Raw genomic sequence first — 17,971 nt, 5'->3', positions numbered from 1 at the left:
GGACTGCAAGGAGATCCAACCAGTCCATCCTAAAGGAAATCAATCCTGAATATTCATTGGAAGGACTGATACTGAAGCTGAAACTCCAATACTTTGGCCACTTGATGCAAAGAACTGACTCATTTAAAAAGACCCTAATTCTGGGAAAGATTGAAGGTGGGAGGAGAAGGGGACGACAAAGGATGAGATGGTTGGATGGCATCACCAGCTCAATGGACATGAGTTTGAGTAAACTCTGGGAGTTGGTGATGGGCAGGGAAGCCTGGTATGCTGCAGTCCATGGGATCGCAGAGTTGGACACGACTAAGTGACTGAACTGAACTGAATACATATTTATTACAAAAACAAATATATCAAAGAACACTGAGAAGTGCAATTACATTAGTTTATTGATACAGTATAGATAAACTGTGAGTAATACAGATTGTTTTCAGCATAACATAGGTGTCACACATTTCTCCTGGCAATAGATGATGGATAGATAGATGGCCAGATAAAACACAATATTAGAAAGAATCTAGAATGATAAATTTTACTACTAGATGTCTCCCTAGAGATGAGCAAACCCAATCCCATTTAGCAAATGAGGAAATAAGGACCAGAGAGGCTATCATTCTCCATTCTACAAACTTTAGGGCACTGACCATGTGCCAGGCACTTAGTGCTGGGCATATAAAAGTAAACAGAACATGGTAACCATACTCATGGCACTCATAGTCAGGCTAGTGAGTCAGAGTGTCCAGGAAGCAGGAAATTTTGACACAGCCTAGTAAGCATTATCAGAATAACATGTTCAAGCTACAAGTTGCACCCAGTCCAGGCTTGGGAGTAGCCTCTGAAGGCCATGCATGAGCTGACCTAGGAAGGATGAGCAGAAGTCAGACCAAAAAAGAGGTTATGAAATGCTGCCCCAGGGATGTAAGAGGAAACATAGTCTATCTAGTGAATCAAAGGAGCTCCAGTACAAGAGAATTCTCATCCTGGATTTCAGAAACAACAGTCTCCTGAATCCCACTGTGCTATTTTTAGAATGCTACCTGTCTCTTTTGGTCTCTTGACGAGTTGATTCAGCACACATATCAATACTCTTGCATAGAAAAAAGGAAGAATACATGGCTCATGCTTACCCAGAAATAGACATTAAGATTTTCCAAACCATCCTATGTAAAAATATATCTTTAGAGGAATCATTCTTTTTACTATAGCATTTTATTTCCTCCCCAAGTATTTACATCCATTGGGTCATGCCATAAAGCTCTTAAGGCCAGAAGGGATTTTCAGAGATCATTGTGTCAGAGACCAAGGGAGCACAGGGTGGGGGAAAAGGAGGAGGTGCTAGAGGGATGGAGCAGTGGAAGCAATCCTTACCCTGGCACAGGCAATAAGGGGGCCAGTGTGTATTGAGAGCTTCAAAATTAATACTAACACTGACCACAGTCAATTTGCTCTTTTTATCACCATGTGCCAGCAATCCAGCAAGTCCCAGTAATGTCAATAATAACACATTCGCCCCTGATGACCCTTCCCTCATCCTGTGTGTGCCACCACACGACCTATACACCTGCATACGCAGAAAGTGCAGGGCCCAAACAGGCTCTGGAAATACCTGAGGTCCCTGTGTTTGCCATCTCTTCATATATTACCACATATTCTCCATTCCATTCCTTTTTTTAAACCTAGCTCAAGTAGTCAAAAACCATACATTAAAAAAAAAAAACATATCAAAGAATTATGATATTTATCTCCAACGAAGACACTCATTTCTCAAGTCTCAAATCTGACTGGAGCTGGGGCCGTTGGTATCTGATGTCCGATGCTGTCCCTTCGGTGTTTGCAGGCTTACCAGGAGCATTCCTCGCTCATCCTCTCTGGTTGGGCTGTCTGGCATGTGCTTGGTGGGGTGAACACTGATGGGTCTTTAATGCCCAGCTGTATATCGAAAAACCGTGTGGACAATATCACACTGTAATTTTTGGTGAAGGTTTCTTGGACAGGATAACAATCCTTGACGGTATAAATGCCAATCCAAGTTTCATCTATAAGAGGAAGGCAAGTTGAGTCTTTAATGTAGAAGACAGGCAAAATACAGTATGTTTTAATGTGGTAAAATGTAGCATTTTAACCACTTTTAAGTACAGTTCTGTGGCACTAAATGCAGTTACATTGTTATGAAAGTATCACCATCATCCATCTTCAGAGATTTTCCATCTCCCCCAGCTCAAACTCTGTGCCCACTAAACACTAACTCCCCATTCTCCCCTCCCTCAGCCCCTGGCAACCACCATTCTAGTTTCTGTTTCTATGAGTCTGACTAGTCTACATACCTCATATAAGTGATATTATACAGTATTTGTCCTTTAGTGACTGGTTTATTTCACTTAGCATAATGTCCTCAAGGTTCATCCATGTTGTAGCATGTATCAGAATGTCCTTCCTTTTTAAGTTTCAATAATATTCCACTGTATGTGTATACCATCTTTGTCTACTCATTTGTCTGCTGATGGAAACTTGGGTTGTTTCTACCTCTGGCTATTATGAATAGTGCTGCTGTGAATATGGATGTACAAATATCTCTTTAAGTTCTTGCTTTCAGTTCTTTGGGGTATATGCCAAAAAGTAGAACTACTAAGTCATATGATAATTCTATGTTTAATTTCAGAGGGAGCCATCATACTGTTTTCCACAGCAATAAAGGCCCGTGTTTATGAAACACTCTTGGGGGAGGTGTGTGGGCAGCATTGCAGAGAAGAGCTTCACATATCTGTATAAAAGACATATAATGGCGGTCTATATGGTCACTACAACTTTAGTTAGTGTTTTGGGGGAAGGAAAAGGAGGCGCCCAGTTCTAACCTGTGCCTTAGACAAACATGTCACAGACCTTGGGGGCATCCCTTAACAGTCAAAGTGGAGAAAGTTATGGGGAGGTGGGGGTCTTAGAAGGCTGAGGGGTTTCAAATGTGATGCTGAGATCCCTGCATTACACAGCTAATAGAGTACATGTGGGCACTTCAATGGAGTTAAACAATTTGATTAAGCTTCTAAATTTCCTTAACGACTACCTTCCTTAATGAGCTTAAACATTTTTTTCCCTTCCTGCCTCTTGAGATGCAATACTTGAATACTTTGTTGAACCCTTACATGATCTGGCTGACTTTCTGTCCGACCATTCCTGGACAGTGATCTGCTCCTGGGGGCCCCCTATGGAGTATTGGTCCTCAAAGGTGGAGTTCTGAGGAATGTCCAGAGGGTCCCAGGGCTCTGTCAGGGTGATCTTGGAGCACTGCTTGGTGGCTTGTTCAATCTGAAACATCACTCCATCCTTATAGAGCAAAATATATTCAAATAATCTGGAAGATAGATTAAGAGAGAACATTCAGGACTTTATGTTGCAATCACCATGTCTTTTATCAGCATAAAAGTCAAAGGCCTTTGATACAAATTACTGTTAAAATAGAAAAAAATAGTTTTGCTTGTGAGGCAATTATTTACTTATTTATAACCACTAGGCACCCAAACAACTTGAATAGAAAATAAAGCTCAGAGGTCAAAACTGAATATTCCTGAGACAATTACCTATCAATTACCTATTAACTTATCAAGTACCTATTGTATGACAGACCCTCTGCTTGGGAGACAAACACAAGGAGGTGAGACCTTGAGTTAGCAGCTGGTTTGTGACATTTTAGCCTTAGAGACACAGGAGGATTTGACTCTTGGCCTTCGTTGAGTCCTTACAGCAATGAGTCAGGGACTCCAGGGATATGCTGTAGACAGGATGACGAGAGTTGAGGATGTACCAGGCAACTGTGCCCCACTGTCTCAACTGTCATTATAGGAATGGGCTTCGGTGAGGTGCAGCTGCACTGGGAATGAGCTGAGACAGGCAAGGACAAAAGCTGAGGGACCCCAATCAAATGGCATCGCTGGACTGAGTTTGTCTGCATGCTCTCAGCCTCTTCCCTCACGCCCAGTGCACACACTTTGTGCAGAGCAAGCCGGAAGTATCCCAGGCTGTGCTTGAGCTCACAGACTGCCTGCCATCACCTTGCATGCTGTGTGGTCATCAGCCTTGTATCTTTCTTAAAACTAAGCCATCTTGATGTTGGATGAAGCTTGCTGCGTTTCCATGCATTCAACTGTCAGTCTAAAACTCAGGGCACTGTTGCTGACCCAGTGGAGTGAGGTTGCAACCCTGACTTCAAAAGTGAAATTTTAAACATCTGAAGGCAGAAGAGCCCAGAGAAATAGCTTTCCATGAGCAAATAACAATAGTCAGCTGTTCATCTGTGGTACATAAGGCTCACTCCACCCCACAACCCCCCAGAGGATGCCTGTTTTCCATCTCAAGTCAGGGGTTGAAATTTATTTTCTTCAAAAAAATTTTGTAAATGATAAGTTTCTATATGGTCGAATAGTACCATATGAGCTAGGATAAAAATATGAATATAACCCCATTTTATGTATTTAGAAATATTGACCCTGCTTATTCCAGTAAATGTTTGACATGGCTTATGAGAGTAAAACCCAAGCACAGACTTTGAGAAGTGGGAGTGACTGGAGGAAGAAAAGGAAGTGTTCATTTTATGCGCTATTGCTCAAAACTGGAGCAAATCTCTCATATAGAAGCAGGGTTCACGTCAAACTATAAGTCCTTTGGAGGAGTTTGGAGTTGGACTGTGGCACATCAGAGTCTAAACATTCATGGAAGGAATACAGAAATATTTGCATCAACTTTAGAGCACAGTCCAGTCATCATAGGGGATTCCTTGTTCATACACAAATCCTGCTCCATGACCCTTTCAGTGAGAGCAGCACCTATACTGTATGCCCCAAGGAGTGGTAGTCTCCATCGTCCTTCTCCTCACCACCAGCTTCATCTTATTGTGCTTCCCCAAGTTTAAGGCGTTTAGGCTACAGTCATTCCTAGCTTTGGCTGATACTCTAGTTGTATGCAACTGAAAGATATGCAGCCAGGTGCAGGAAAAAGGAGCTTCCTTCCTGAAACTCAGCCCGAGAATCCACGTGAGCACAGAAGTGGAAGCCTGGCAGCCATGTTTATGTATGTGAGCTGGTCACCCTCCACAGAGCTTCAGAGAGCACAGGGGGACATCTGACGTGGGGAGGGGTGGGGAGGTGGGGGAAACAACCAGATTGTCTCTCATTCAGACGTGTGGAATTGATACCAAACGTCTACTAGTCAGTCACTTATCATGGCTGGTCGTGTCATACGTAAGCTCAGAAGTCATGGGAGGCTTATTTGCAATAGGTGAACTAAAAGTAAAGAAGGAACAGAGAAGCAGCAACAAGCTGGGATTCCAACAGCTATTCATTTTCTGAATGTATTTTCTCTCTGAGGCCCAGTGCCTACAGATCCACCTGCAGAATTATGATGTTTCCTTTGTTCTAATAACTTCCCTTTTTCTGCTTGGAACTTTTTGTGTGACTCATAACCAGGACTCATTTCTAATACAGTTGAGGATCACTGTTCCACTGAGAGCCCCGGGAACAGCTGCCAGCACAGCTGTTCTGGGAGAGGCACCACACAGGCCACGGCAGAGCCAAGGGCATGGATGGACGCCTGTCAGTCACCCGTGGGGCAAGGGAGGAGGGCAGCAGAAAAGGAACTCTGCCAACTTCACTGTTCGCCCGAGGCCAGATCTGTCCATACACAGAAGTAAAATTTAATTTAAAAATGAGAATTCTGGACTTGAAACAATCACTGCAAAAGGTTAACATTTGTTAATTCTGGGTGGTCTGAACACAGGTGTTTGTTATGATGTTTTCTGTACTTTTCTAAGTTTTCAAAATATTTAATTTGAAAAAAAAAAGAGGGCATAGTCTGATACTGACATTATGTTGACAGTGCCTCAAGTAAAACAGAAAATATTAATTGAATGGGAAGCAAAATAGAACTGTATAATCATCTTTTCAAAATTCCATATGGATATTAATGCTAGTACTGCCCCATTCAAAGTTTTGGAAAAGAAGACATTCATGGCTTGTATGTTTCTATGAACATTTTCACAGTCAAGATGTGGGTTCTCTATCATAACCAGGATAAAGGGGCCTGGAGCCCAATTAAGCCAGAAGGTCACAATGCAGAGATCAGCCAGGGTTGAAATGAATCATCTGTCTGGGATGCTGTGCGGGTAATAACCCGTGGATCTGAAAGAGTAACAGACTTCAACAGAAACTGGGTCCTGGGAGGTGAGATCAAAGCCTGGCTCTGAAGAGAAGGAAGTTGTGAGGACAGGAGTCACAAACCACACCCCTGGGTTACAGTCAAGCAAGGTGGGGGGCTAGAATGGGTGTGAAGGACGAGGCAGGCAGGCCAGCCCTGGGTCAAAAACAGCCTGTAAACGCAGCCTCCTCGCTGGCCAGACACCAAGCAAAGCACTGTTCCCAGGAGGGCCCCGACGCCGGGATCTCAGGCTCTCCAGGTCCAGCCAAGGGGTCGGCAGGCCAAGCTTTCCACAGCAACCCGATTGCAGAGGAATGCCCAGTGCACCATTTTGCCTCCCACCTTGTGGGACAAAGGATTTTTGTGGCTTCTGATAAAATTCTCAGGCTGCATGGACAATTTCTGTTGTTTGCTGAAAAATCCATTTTCCTAAAAACTGAAACTCTAATTTACAGAAAGAACAACTCTGTGCATGCCAGAAATCTTCTGATTTCTCAATTTTAATTTTAATTGTAACATACACATAACACGAAATCTAACACCTTAACCATTTTTAAGTGTACAGTTCAGTGGTGTTAAGTACTTTCACATTGTTGTGCAACCAATCTCCATAACTCTTTCATCTGGCAAAACTGGAACACCATACCCATTAAACAACACTTTTCTTCCTTCCCCAGCTCCTGGCAAGCACCATTCTATTTTCTGTCCCTATGAACTTGACTACTCTGAGTACCTCACATAAGTGGAATCATACCTTTTTGTGATGGGGTTATTTCATTTCACACAATGTCCTTAAGATTCATGAGTAGCAGGAGTAGCATGAGTCAGAATTTCCTTCCTTTATAAACCTAATATTCCACTGAATGTATAGATCACATATTTTTTATTAATTCATTCGAGGATGAACACTTGGGTTGTTTCCATCTTTTGGCATTGTAAATAGTGCTGCTATGAACATAAGTATGCAAATACATTAATTTTTAGTGTATGAACCACATTTTACAAAAATAATTATATATATTTTTTCTAACCTGTGTTTTAAGTTCAACAGTTTGTCCTTGGTAGTGGGCTTCCCTGGAGTCTCAGTGGTAAAGAATCTGCCTGCCAATGCAGGAGACATGGGTTCCATCCCTGGGTCGGGAAGATCCCCTGAAGAAGGAAATGGCAACCCACTCCAGTATTCTTGCCAGGGAAATCCCATGGACAGAGGAGTCTGGTGGGCTATATAGTCCATTGGGTCACAAAAGTGTTGGACACGACTTAGCAACTAAACAACAACAAAAACAACATTCTTCCAAGTATTTCCAAAAAATACAGATGTCAAATCATTTTCCCTAATTTACTATGAAATATTTTTAAAATGCAGGAATTGAAGAACGAGTACAATGATCACCCTTATATCTGCCATTTTGAATTCAACAGTTTTTACATTTCATCATATTTGCTCTATTTTCCAAGTATCTCTTACAAATAAGACTCTGTACTTCATGTCCCATCACATCAGAAGACAAGTGATGTCCCATTCCACTATTAATGCTACCAACTTTGATCACCAAGTCGTGTGATTACTCCAAATGTCTCCATCATAAAGGCATTTCTTTTTGCAACTGCCAAAGTGCCTGCGTGCTCAGTTGCCAAGTTGTGTCTGTCTCTTTGTGACCCCCATGGACTATAGCCTGCCGGGCTCCTCTGTCTATAGAGGAGAATTCCAGGCAAGAATACTGAAGTGGGTTGCTATTTCCTCCTCCAGGGGATCTTCCCAACCCATCCCGTGTCTCTTGTGTCTCCTACATTGGTAGGCAGATTCATTACCACTGAGCCTCCTGGGAAGCCCCAGCTGCCAAGTAATTGGTGGGTAATACCTTGTGATGCTGAAAATATCTGTCACCCAATCATTTTAGGTAAAACCATTTCCTGAATCAATTATTTCACTGGTGGCTGATACAATGTTACCAGTGGTGTAGCAAACAGCATCTATCCATCGATCTAGTATCACTTTGCACTCTTGGGTTTTTATTTAACATACAACAAATAATTAAACTCATTATTCCATTTGATGCTCAAAGTATCCCAATTTTGTCAGTAGGAGCTCCTTCTACCTGATATTTGTGACTTATAACATGACTTCATTAGTCTTTGAGTGACTCATGGCCTTCTGTGACACAAGTGTCCCAGACTCATCTTAGACTTCTCTTGCACTAAATCTAAAATCAGTCATTTCTCTAAGGATCCCTGAATCTAACTGGGAAATAACTTGGAAACCAACATCAGGGCCCCAGATGTGCTCATTATCATTGGGATGTCTTTGTTTTGAGAATATTTTAGTGGTTGGAGCCTTGTACATTTAAAAAAAAATCGTGAGTTCATACAGATATTTCCAATCTAAATTTAATGTTATAGATTCTTCTCTATCATTTTTTAATGTTTGTATATATTTTCTCTTAAAATAATCTAAAAACATAGCAAATTTATTTGCTTAATCCTACAATAGCTTTGAAATACTTTCAAAAGTGTTATCAAAGAATAAAACTGCCCAGTGAAGTTTAAAATATCATTGTAATTCTTTTCATGCTTAGAATACAACTCAATACTGCAGTAAATATTCACTTGGATTAAGCCTATTCCCTGAGCAGGTACATTTCCAGGTTGATATGTCATTAGGCTCATTTGTTTGTTGTCAATTCAAGGACTTCACACTTTTCCTCTTTGATTTAATTTTATTATTTAAATATGTAAAAATTGTCATGTTTCAGAACTCAGAAAAATATAAAAAACCACATTCAGAGAAGTCTCCCATCTCAACCCCTGCCCCATCCCTTGATCTCCCGATAAACAGCACTTTTCATTGGCTTCCCTGTTATTTTCCTTTATTTCCTTTCAAAAATATAAGCAAACACATGTATGTACTCTTACTGCTCTCTCTTCTTTATAAAAGGGGTAGAATACTACATACACTTTTGGCACCTTGCTTTTTCCAGTCTCTATTAATACACTGAGGTTATCATTATTCTTTTTTATGGTCATATCAATAGTTTATTGTAAGTAGCATTGATTATTTAGTCAGTCTCCTACTGGTGAGCACTGGCTTGTTTCCATTCTTATGATATTGCCCCAAACACCACAGTGAATAATCTTGTGCCATTTTGGAGGTATACATTTTGAATAAATCACTGATATGAAACTACAAGGACAACAGAATTTTGTTAAATATTATCAAATTTCTTTTTACAGAGTTGTACAATTTTGCACTTCTATCAATAATAAATGAAAGCACCTGTTTCCTTTGTAGTCTAGCCAACAGATCATGCTGTCAAACTTGGATGTGTGCCAATCTGATAAGTAAGAAACGTCAGGATTTTAAAAAAAACAACATATTTTCCTTTGGGGGTTAGCATAATAAGCATACACTAGACTGCGTAAATCTAAAGTGTAGAGCATGATAAAGTTTACAAACTGAAGAACTGGGATCCCCCATCCATATCCAGTTGTGGCACCTCTGAAGTCTTCTCTGGCCCCTCCCAGACACTTCCCTTCCACAATGAATAGAATAGTGCTCAGTTGCTCAGTCGTGTCCGACTCTTGGCAACCCTATGGACTGTAGCCCATCAGGCTCCTCTCTCCATGGGATTCTCCAGGCAAGAATACTGGAGTGGGTTGCCATTTCCTCCTGCAGGGGATATTCCCGACCGAGGGATCGAATCCTTGTCTGTTCCATCTCCCACATTGGTAGGCGGATTCTTTACCACTGAGCTACCAGGGAAGCCCACTACCAAGGACAAATTGTTGAATTTAAAATAGTGTAGTTTTAATTTGTCTTTATTCATTATTTTCGGTTGAAATATCTTTTCATACATTTAAGGACCATATGACTGTCTCAGTTTTCTGTAGCTAGTGACTTAGCCTTTTGTGTCTTAGTTGCAGATATTTTTTCTCTGCCATTTGTTCACATTATTTGCATTTTTTCCTACAATGCATATTTTTGAAGTCAGATTCCTTTTACTGCTTTCAGATTTTGTCAGATTTAGAAAACCTTTCCCTTCTCCCAGGTTATAAAAGAATTCACCGATGATTTCTCTTATCCCTGTATGGTTTTCTTTTGTTAACATTTAGATCTTTAATTCATTTGGTATTTATTCTTGTGTATGATGTGAGATATGGGTACAATGTTATCTTTTCCCAATTGTTCTAACTCTATTGATTTAAAAGTCCATCTTTGCCGCAGTGACTTGAGATGCTGCCCTCCTTATACACCAATTCCAGATGTACACTGGTCTACCCCAGAACTCTATTCCACTGGGTTGTCTATCTATTCATGCACCTGTGTCACACTGCTTTAATTACAGCGACTTACTAGAATGCCATTTCATAATCTCATAGAATTTACTAGACCTCCCATAGTGTCCTCCTTTTCCAGGGCTTTCCTAAATACTTGCTTTTTAAATTTTGTGATATGAAATTTAGAATTAACTTATTTGGCTTCAGAAAAAACCACCTTTTTGGCATTTGGGAGGACTGAGTTAACTTTCAATATTAATGTAGGAAGATTGGATGTGCTCAGTCCTGTCCAACTCTTTGCAATCCCATGGACTATAGCCCGCCAGGCTCCTCTGTCCATGGAATTTTCCAGGAAGAATACTGGAGTGGGTTGCCATTTCCTACTCCAAGGAAGAATGGATACCTGTATGATATTGTTATTCTATTTCCCCGCAAACAAAAAAAAAGTCCTTGTTGTTGTTCAGTTGCTAAGTTGTGTCTGACTCTGCAACCCCATGGACTGCAGCACACCCAGGCTCTTCTGTCTTCCACAATCTCCCAGTTTGCTCAAATTCATGTCCATTGAGTCAGTGATGCTATCTAACCATCTAATCATCTGCCACCCCCTTCTCTTCTTGCCTTAGATCTTTCCCAGCATCAGAGTCTTTTCCAATGAGTCTGCTATTCACATCAGGTGGCATAAGTATTGGAGCTTCAGCTTCAGCAACAGTCCTTCCAATGAATATGCAGGGTTGATTTCTTTTAGGATTGACTGGTTTGATCTCCTTGCAGTCCAAGAGTTTTCTCTAGCACCACAATTCAAAAAATCTTCAGCACTCAGCCTTCTTTATGGTCCATCTCTCACATCCGTACATGACTACTGGAAAAACCATAGCTTTAACTATACAGATCTTTGGCGTCAAAGTGACGTCTCTGCTTTTTAATATGCTAATAGGTTTGTCACAGTTTTCCTTCCAAGGAGCAAGCGTGTTTTAATTACACAGCTGCAGTCACTGTCCACAGTAGTTTTGGAGCCCAAGAAAATAAAATCTGTCACTGTTTCCACTTTTTTCCCTTCTATTTGCCATGAAGTGATGGGACTGGATGCCATGATCTTAGTTTTCTGAATGTTGAGTTTCAAATCAGATTTTTCGCTCTTCTCTTTCACCCTCATGAGAGGCTCTTTAATTCCTCTTCACTTTCTCCCATTAGAGTGGTATCATCTGCATATCTGAGATTGTTGATATTTCTCCTGGCAATCTTGATTCCAGCTTGTGCTTCATCCAGTCTGGCATTGCACATGATATACTCTGCATAGAAGTTAAACAGGGTAACAGTATACAACCTTGCCATACTCCCTTCCCAATTTTGAACCCAGTGAGCTGTTCCATGTCCAGTTCTAACTGTTAACTTCATGACGCACATACAGATTTCTCAGGAGACAGGTAAAGTGCTCTGGTACTTTCATTTCTTTAAGAATTTTTCCAGTTTGTTGTGATCCACACAGTCAAAGACTTTAGTCAATAAGACAGAAGTAGATGTTTTTCTGGAACTTGTAGCTCAATTGGTAAAGAATATACCTGCAATGCAGGAGACCCTGGTTCTCCTGGGCTGGGAAGATCTGCTGGAGAAGGGACAGGCTCCCCACTCCAGTGTTCTTGGGCTTCCCTTGTGGCTCAGCTGGTAAAGAATCTGCCTGCAATGAAGGAGACCTGAGTTTGATCCCTGGGTTGGGAAGATCAACTGGAGAAGGGAAAGGCTAGCCACTCCAGTATTCTGGCCTGGAGAATTCCATGGACTGTATAGTCCATGGGGTCACAAACAGCTGGACACGACTGAGTGACGTTCACTTTCACTTGCTTTCTCCATGATCCAATAAATGTTGGCAATTTGATCTCTGATTCCTCTGCCTCTTCAAAACTCAGCTTGTACACCTGGAAGTTCTCAGTTCTCGTACTGCTGAAACCTAGCTTGAAGGTTTCTGAGCATAACCTTGCTAGCATGTGAAATGAGTGAAGTTGTATGGTAGTTTGAACATGCTTTGGCATTGCCTTTCTTTGGGACTGGAATGAAAATTGACATTTTCCAGTCTTGTGGCCACTGCTGATTTTCCAAATTTGCCAGCATATTGAGTGCAGCACTTTAACAACATCATCTTTTAGGATTTGAAATAACTCAGCTGGAATTCCATAACCTCCACTAGCTTTGTTCATAGTAATGTTTCCTGAGGCCCACTTGACTTAACACTCCAGGATGTCCAGCTGTAGGTGAGTGACCACACCATCGTGGTTATCTGGGTCATTAAGACCTTTCTTTTATAGTTCTATGTATTCTTGCCACCTCTCCTTAATCTCTTCTGCTTCTGTTAGGCCCTTACCATTTCTGTACTTTCAACCTTGCATGTCTTTACATCTTTTCAAATCTCGTTTTGTCATTTTGTATGTATCAGCAGTATTTGAAATTTTTCTTATACATGTTTTTAACATTTTCTTTAAATTTATTCATAAGTAGTTAGTCTTTTGTTGTTTTTGATGTTGCCATTTTAAATGAGACCTTCCATTGTTATTTGCTATTTCTAGATTATTGTTTGTATATATTAAGGCTATTGATTTTTCAGGCTAATTTTATATACAGTTACCTTACTGAATTATCTTACTGTTTGAATTAGTTTTATTCTTTAGGCCTTTTGTGTTTTCCAGTATACTACATCCATATCCTTCACTCAGTTGGTTCAGTAGCTCAGTCGTGTCCGACTTTTTGCGACCCCATGAATCCCAGCACACCAGGCCTCACTGTCCATCACCAACTCCTGGAGTTTACCCAAACTCATGTCCATTGAGTCGGTGATGCCATCCAGCCATCTCATCCTGTCATCCCCTTCTCCTCCTGCCCCCAATCCCTGCCCCCAGCATCAGGGTCTTTTCCAATGAGTCAACTCTTTGCATGAGGTGGCCAAAATATTGGAGTTTCAGCTTTAGCATCAGTCCTTCCAATGAACACCCAGGACTGATCTCCTTTAGCATGGACTGGTTGGATCTCCTTGCAGTCCAACAGACTCTCAAGAGTCTTCTCCAACACCACAGTTCAAAAGCATCAATTCTTCAGTGCTCAGCTTTCTTCACAGTCCAACTCTCACATCCATACATGACCACTGGAAAAACCATAGCCTTGACTAGACGAACCTTTGTTGGCAAAATAATGTCTCTGCTTTTGAATATGCTATCTAGGTTGGTCATAACTTTCCTTCCAAGGAGTAAGCGTCTTTTAATTTCATGGCTGCAGTCACCATCTGCAGTGATTTTGGAGCCCCCCAAAATAAAGTCTAACACTGTTTCCACTGTTTCCCCTTCTATTTGCCATGAAGTGATGGGACCAGATAACATGATCTTAGTTTTCTGAATGTTAAGCTTTAAGCCAACTTTTTCAGTCTCTTCTTTAACTTTTATCAAGAGGCTTTTTAATTCCTCTTCACTTCTGCCATAAGGGTGATGTCATCTGCATATCTGAGGTTATTGAGATTTCTCCCAGAAATCTTGATTCCAGCTTGTGCTTCCAGCCCAGCATTTCTCATGATGTACTCTGCATATAAGTTAAATAAGCAGAGTGACAATATACAGCCTTGACGGACTCCTTTTCCTATTTGGAACCAGTCTGTTGTTCCATGTCCAGTTCTAACTGTTGCTTCCTGACCTGCATATAGGTTTCCCAAGAGGCAGGTCAGGTGGTCTGGTATTCCCATCTCTTGAAGAATTTTCCACAGTTTATTGTGATCCACACAGTCAAAGACTTTGGCATAATCAATAAAGCAAAAATAGATGTTTTTCTGGAACTCTCTTGCTTTTTCCATGATCCAGCGAATGTTGGCAATTTGATCTCTGGTTCCTCCGCCTTTTCTAAAACCGGCTTGAACATCTGGAAGTTCACGGTTCATGGTTCATGGTTCATGGTTCACGTCCATATCATTAGCAGAGATCATTTTTATCTCTTCTTTTCTAATTCTCATGTCTCTAAATATTCTATCTCTAATTACATTGGCCAGTGAATCAAACACAGTATTAAATAAAATGGAGCTAATGGACATTCTTGTTTTCTTCCTGAGTTTAGTGGGAAAGGGGCTATGGTTTCAACATTAAGCACATTAAAAATGATACAGATTTCATCATATTAAGGAAGCATCAATTTGTTCTTATTGAATGTTTTGTATCAAGATTGTTAATTGAGTTTTATCATCCACCTTTCATAGATGTTTATAGATTCCTTAAAACAGGATCATCTGTACATTCCTGGAATAAACCTCAATCATAATATATTATTTCTTTCATGTGCTATGGGGCTCAGTCTTGGAGAAGGCAATGACACCCCAACTCCAGTACTCTTGCCTGGAAAATCCCATGGATGGAGGAGCCTGGTGGGCTGCAGTCCATGGGGTCGCTAAGAGTAGAACACGACTGAGCGACTTCACTTTCACTTTTCACTTTCATGCATTGGAGAAGGAAATGGCAACCCACTCCAGTGTTCTTGCCTGGAGAATCCCAGGGACGGGGGAGCCTGGTTGGCTCCCATCTATGGGGTCGCACAGAGTCGGACACGACTGAAGTGACTTAGCAGCAGCAGCATTGGGTTCAGTCTACTATTTAGTAATTTGTAATCAATGATTCCATCAATTTTCCTACATGACAATGCTTTACAATACTTATTAGATGCATATTTCTCTTTTATGTATGTATATATACACACACACCATAATTTGCTTCAGTAGTTCCCTACTCATGACCACTTAGATTATTTTCACAGTTTGTTAGTATTAACAATACTAAATACAAATTGGACATAAGCCCTTTTGCTTTCTGTTTTTATATTCCTATTTAACAATATCACTCATTATCAGAGAAATGCAAATCAAAACCACTATGAGGTACCATTTCACGCCAGTCAGAATGGCTGCAATCCAAAAGTCTACAAGCAATAAATGCTGGTGAGGGTGTGGAGAAAAGGGGACCCTCTTACACTGTTGGTGGGAATGCAAACTAGTTCAGCCACTATGGAGAACAGTGTGGAGATTCCTTAAAAAACTGGAAATAGAACTGCCTTATGATCCAGCAATCCCACTGCTGGGCATACACACTGAGAAAACCAGAAGGGAAAGAGACGCATGTACCCCAATGTTCATCGCAGCTCTGTTTATAATAGCCAGGACATGGAAGCAACCTAGATGTCCATCAGCAGATGAATGGATAAGAAAGCTGTGGTACATATACATAATGGAGTATTACTCAGCCATTAAAAAGAATACATTTGAATCAGTTCTAATGAGGTGGATGAAACTGGAGCCTATTATACAGAGTGAAGTAAGCCAGAAAGAAAAACACCAATACAGTATACTAACGCATATATATGGAATTTAGAAAGATGGTAACAATAACCCTGTATACGAGACAGCAAAAGAGACACTCATGTATAGAACAGTCTTTTGGACTCTGTGGCAGAGGGAGAGGGTGGGATGATTTGGGAGAATGGCATTGAAACATGTATAATATCATATATGAAATGAGTTGCCAGTCCAGGTTCGATGCACGATACTGGATACTTGGGGCTGGTGCACTGGGACGACCCAGAGGGATGGTATGGGAAGGGAGGGGGGGAGGAGGGTTCAGGATGAGGAACACATGTATATCTGTGGCAGATTCATTTTGATATATGGCAAAACCAATACAATATTGTAAAGTTAAAATAAAATAAATAAAATTTAAGAACTGGGATTGTTGGATCAAAAGGAAATTCCCATTTTATATTATATGAGTTACTCCTGCTGCTGCTGCTAAGTCACTTCAGTCGTGTCCGACTCTGTGCGACCCCATAGACGGAAGCCCACCAGGCTCCCCGTCCCTGGGATTCTCCAGGCAAGAACATTGGAGTGGGTTGCCATTTCCTGCTCCAGTGCATGAAAGTGACAAGTGAAAGGGAAGTTGCTCAGTCATGTCCAACTCTTAGCAACCCCATGGACTGCAGCCTACCAGGCTCCTCTGTCCATGGGATTTTCCAGGCAAGAGTACTGGAGTGGATTGCCATTGCCTTCTCCGATATGAGGTATTACTATTTCCCAAAAAGGAACAGTGGAATTTTTAACTGGGTGTAGAGTATCATTAATTTCCTCCCATTGGAAAAGGTACTAAAAGTGTATGCTACTGTGAGAAAATGGGAGAAAACCTTTCTGTCTAATTTTTCTACCTCAGGATAATGTTTACAGACATACAGTGTTAAAAGCACTGTAAAGAAGTTTTGGTCAAGGAATTAAGGATCCCAGTCTACCAATGGTGAACTATATCATCATAATTTTAAACTATATTTTCCATATGTAAAGAGAGATTAAAATTTTAAATCTCACAGCATTATTATGAAGACAATTTTAGATAATGAATGTGAAATTATTGCATAAATGCAAGGATTTATAGCTTTGTAGGAAAATCTGATTACAGTTGGATTTGCCATAATCAGTTAATGTTTAACAAGTAAACTATTCATTTAACATGTACACATTAAGATGTGATCTACTATGTAGCAAAAGGTTAATTCATTCAGATGAAATGGAGAGATGAAGGAGACAACACTTCTGAGGCACAATGAGGCCTTTTGTGGAAGACATAGCAGGCATTCTCACCCATTCTTCCTGACCTGCCTCTCAATATAGAGGCTGAGAAAGTATACTCATATACTTATTTTCTTAGTTTTCTTTGAAGCTAGGAGTGTTATCAGTTCTGGTCTTGGAGACCTAAAAATAAGTCTATGGGGAAAGGGAATCCTTTGGAAATTTCTTTGCTCTCAAAAAATAGAAGAGGAGAATCTCTGTTCCACTTCCTTCATTTTCTTTGAACATAGTTGAGTAAGAACATAAGGCTTGGAGTAAAGGCAGCCATCTTGAAGCCGCGAGGCAACATGTCAGCGTACCCTCTTGCAACTATGAGTCAGCATACTGAGAGTGGCAAAGTGGATGGATGGAGAAGAACCAGGACCCCTGATGAAACTGCTGAGTCAAACCTACAAACACATATCACCAGAATTCTGAAGTAAACATCCTTTCAATTTAAGCCAATGACAGTCAAATTTTCTGCAGCCAAAAGGAGAAATAAGTAAAAACAAATACTTCATAGATATTACCTGTTGGATACCTTATAACAACAAGTCTATGAAAGCCTTCCCTTCCAGAATGAGCAGCGTCCAAGGATTTGGTTAATCCTAGAACTCGAAATACCAGAGCCTGGCCTGGGCATAAATGAACTCAAAAGCTACTGCCTTCACAGCCAAAAGGCAACTGTTTTTCTGTCTTGAATTGGGGTAGTCAGAAAAAAAAAAAAAAAACAGTATAGGGCAGAAGTTACAAACTGGCAAATTCAGCTGGCTGACATTATTAGCCTTTTTCATTAAAAAAAAAAAATGGAGGAGAAAATACGAGGCTCGGAGCATAATTTAGTAGTAAATAATGATGCCATGATCAAACCCAAGATGCGATCTCCAATCAGACTCGCTCTAATTCACT

The 17,971-nt window shown here is 40.7% G+C and overlaps 1 protein-coding gene across 1 annotated transcript in view; it reads right to left on the bottom strand.

The window, feature by feature from the left end:
• Positions 1–334: 334 nt before the first annotated feature.
• EPDR1 (ependymin related 1) overlaps positions 335–17,971 on the bottom strand; it is a 37,022-nt gene continuing 19,385 nt past the window's right edge. Inside the window, exons 2-3 of the mRNA XM_055590276.1 lie at positions 3,141–3,349; positions 335–2,036 (exon numbers count right to left, since the gene is read on the bottom strand). Coding sequence (XP_055446251.1) covers positions 1,840–2,036; positions 3,141–3,349 — 406 coding nt within the window. The 3' untranslated portion in view covers positions 335–1,839. The remainder of the gene's footprint in view (positions 2,037–3,140; positions 3,350–17,971) is intronic.

The sequence above is a fragment of the Bubalus kerabau genome, chromosome 8 (assembly GCF_029407905.1).
Source record: "Bubalus kerabau isolate K-KA32 ecotype Philippines breed swamp buffalo chromosome 8, PCC_UOA_SB_1v2, whole genome shotgun sequence".
Lineage (NCBI taxonomy): Eukaryota > Metazoa > Chordata > Mammalia > Artiodactyla > Bovidae > Bubalus > Bubalus kerabau.
This window is presented reverse-complemented; position numbering and strand designations above follow the sequence as displayed.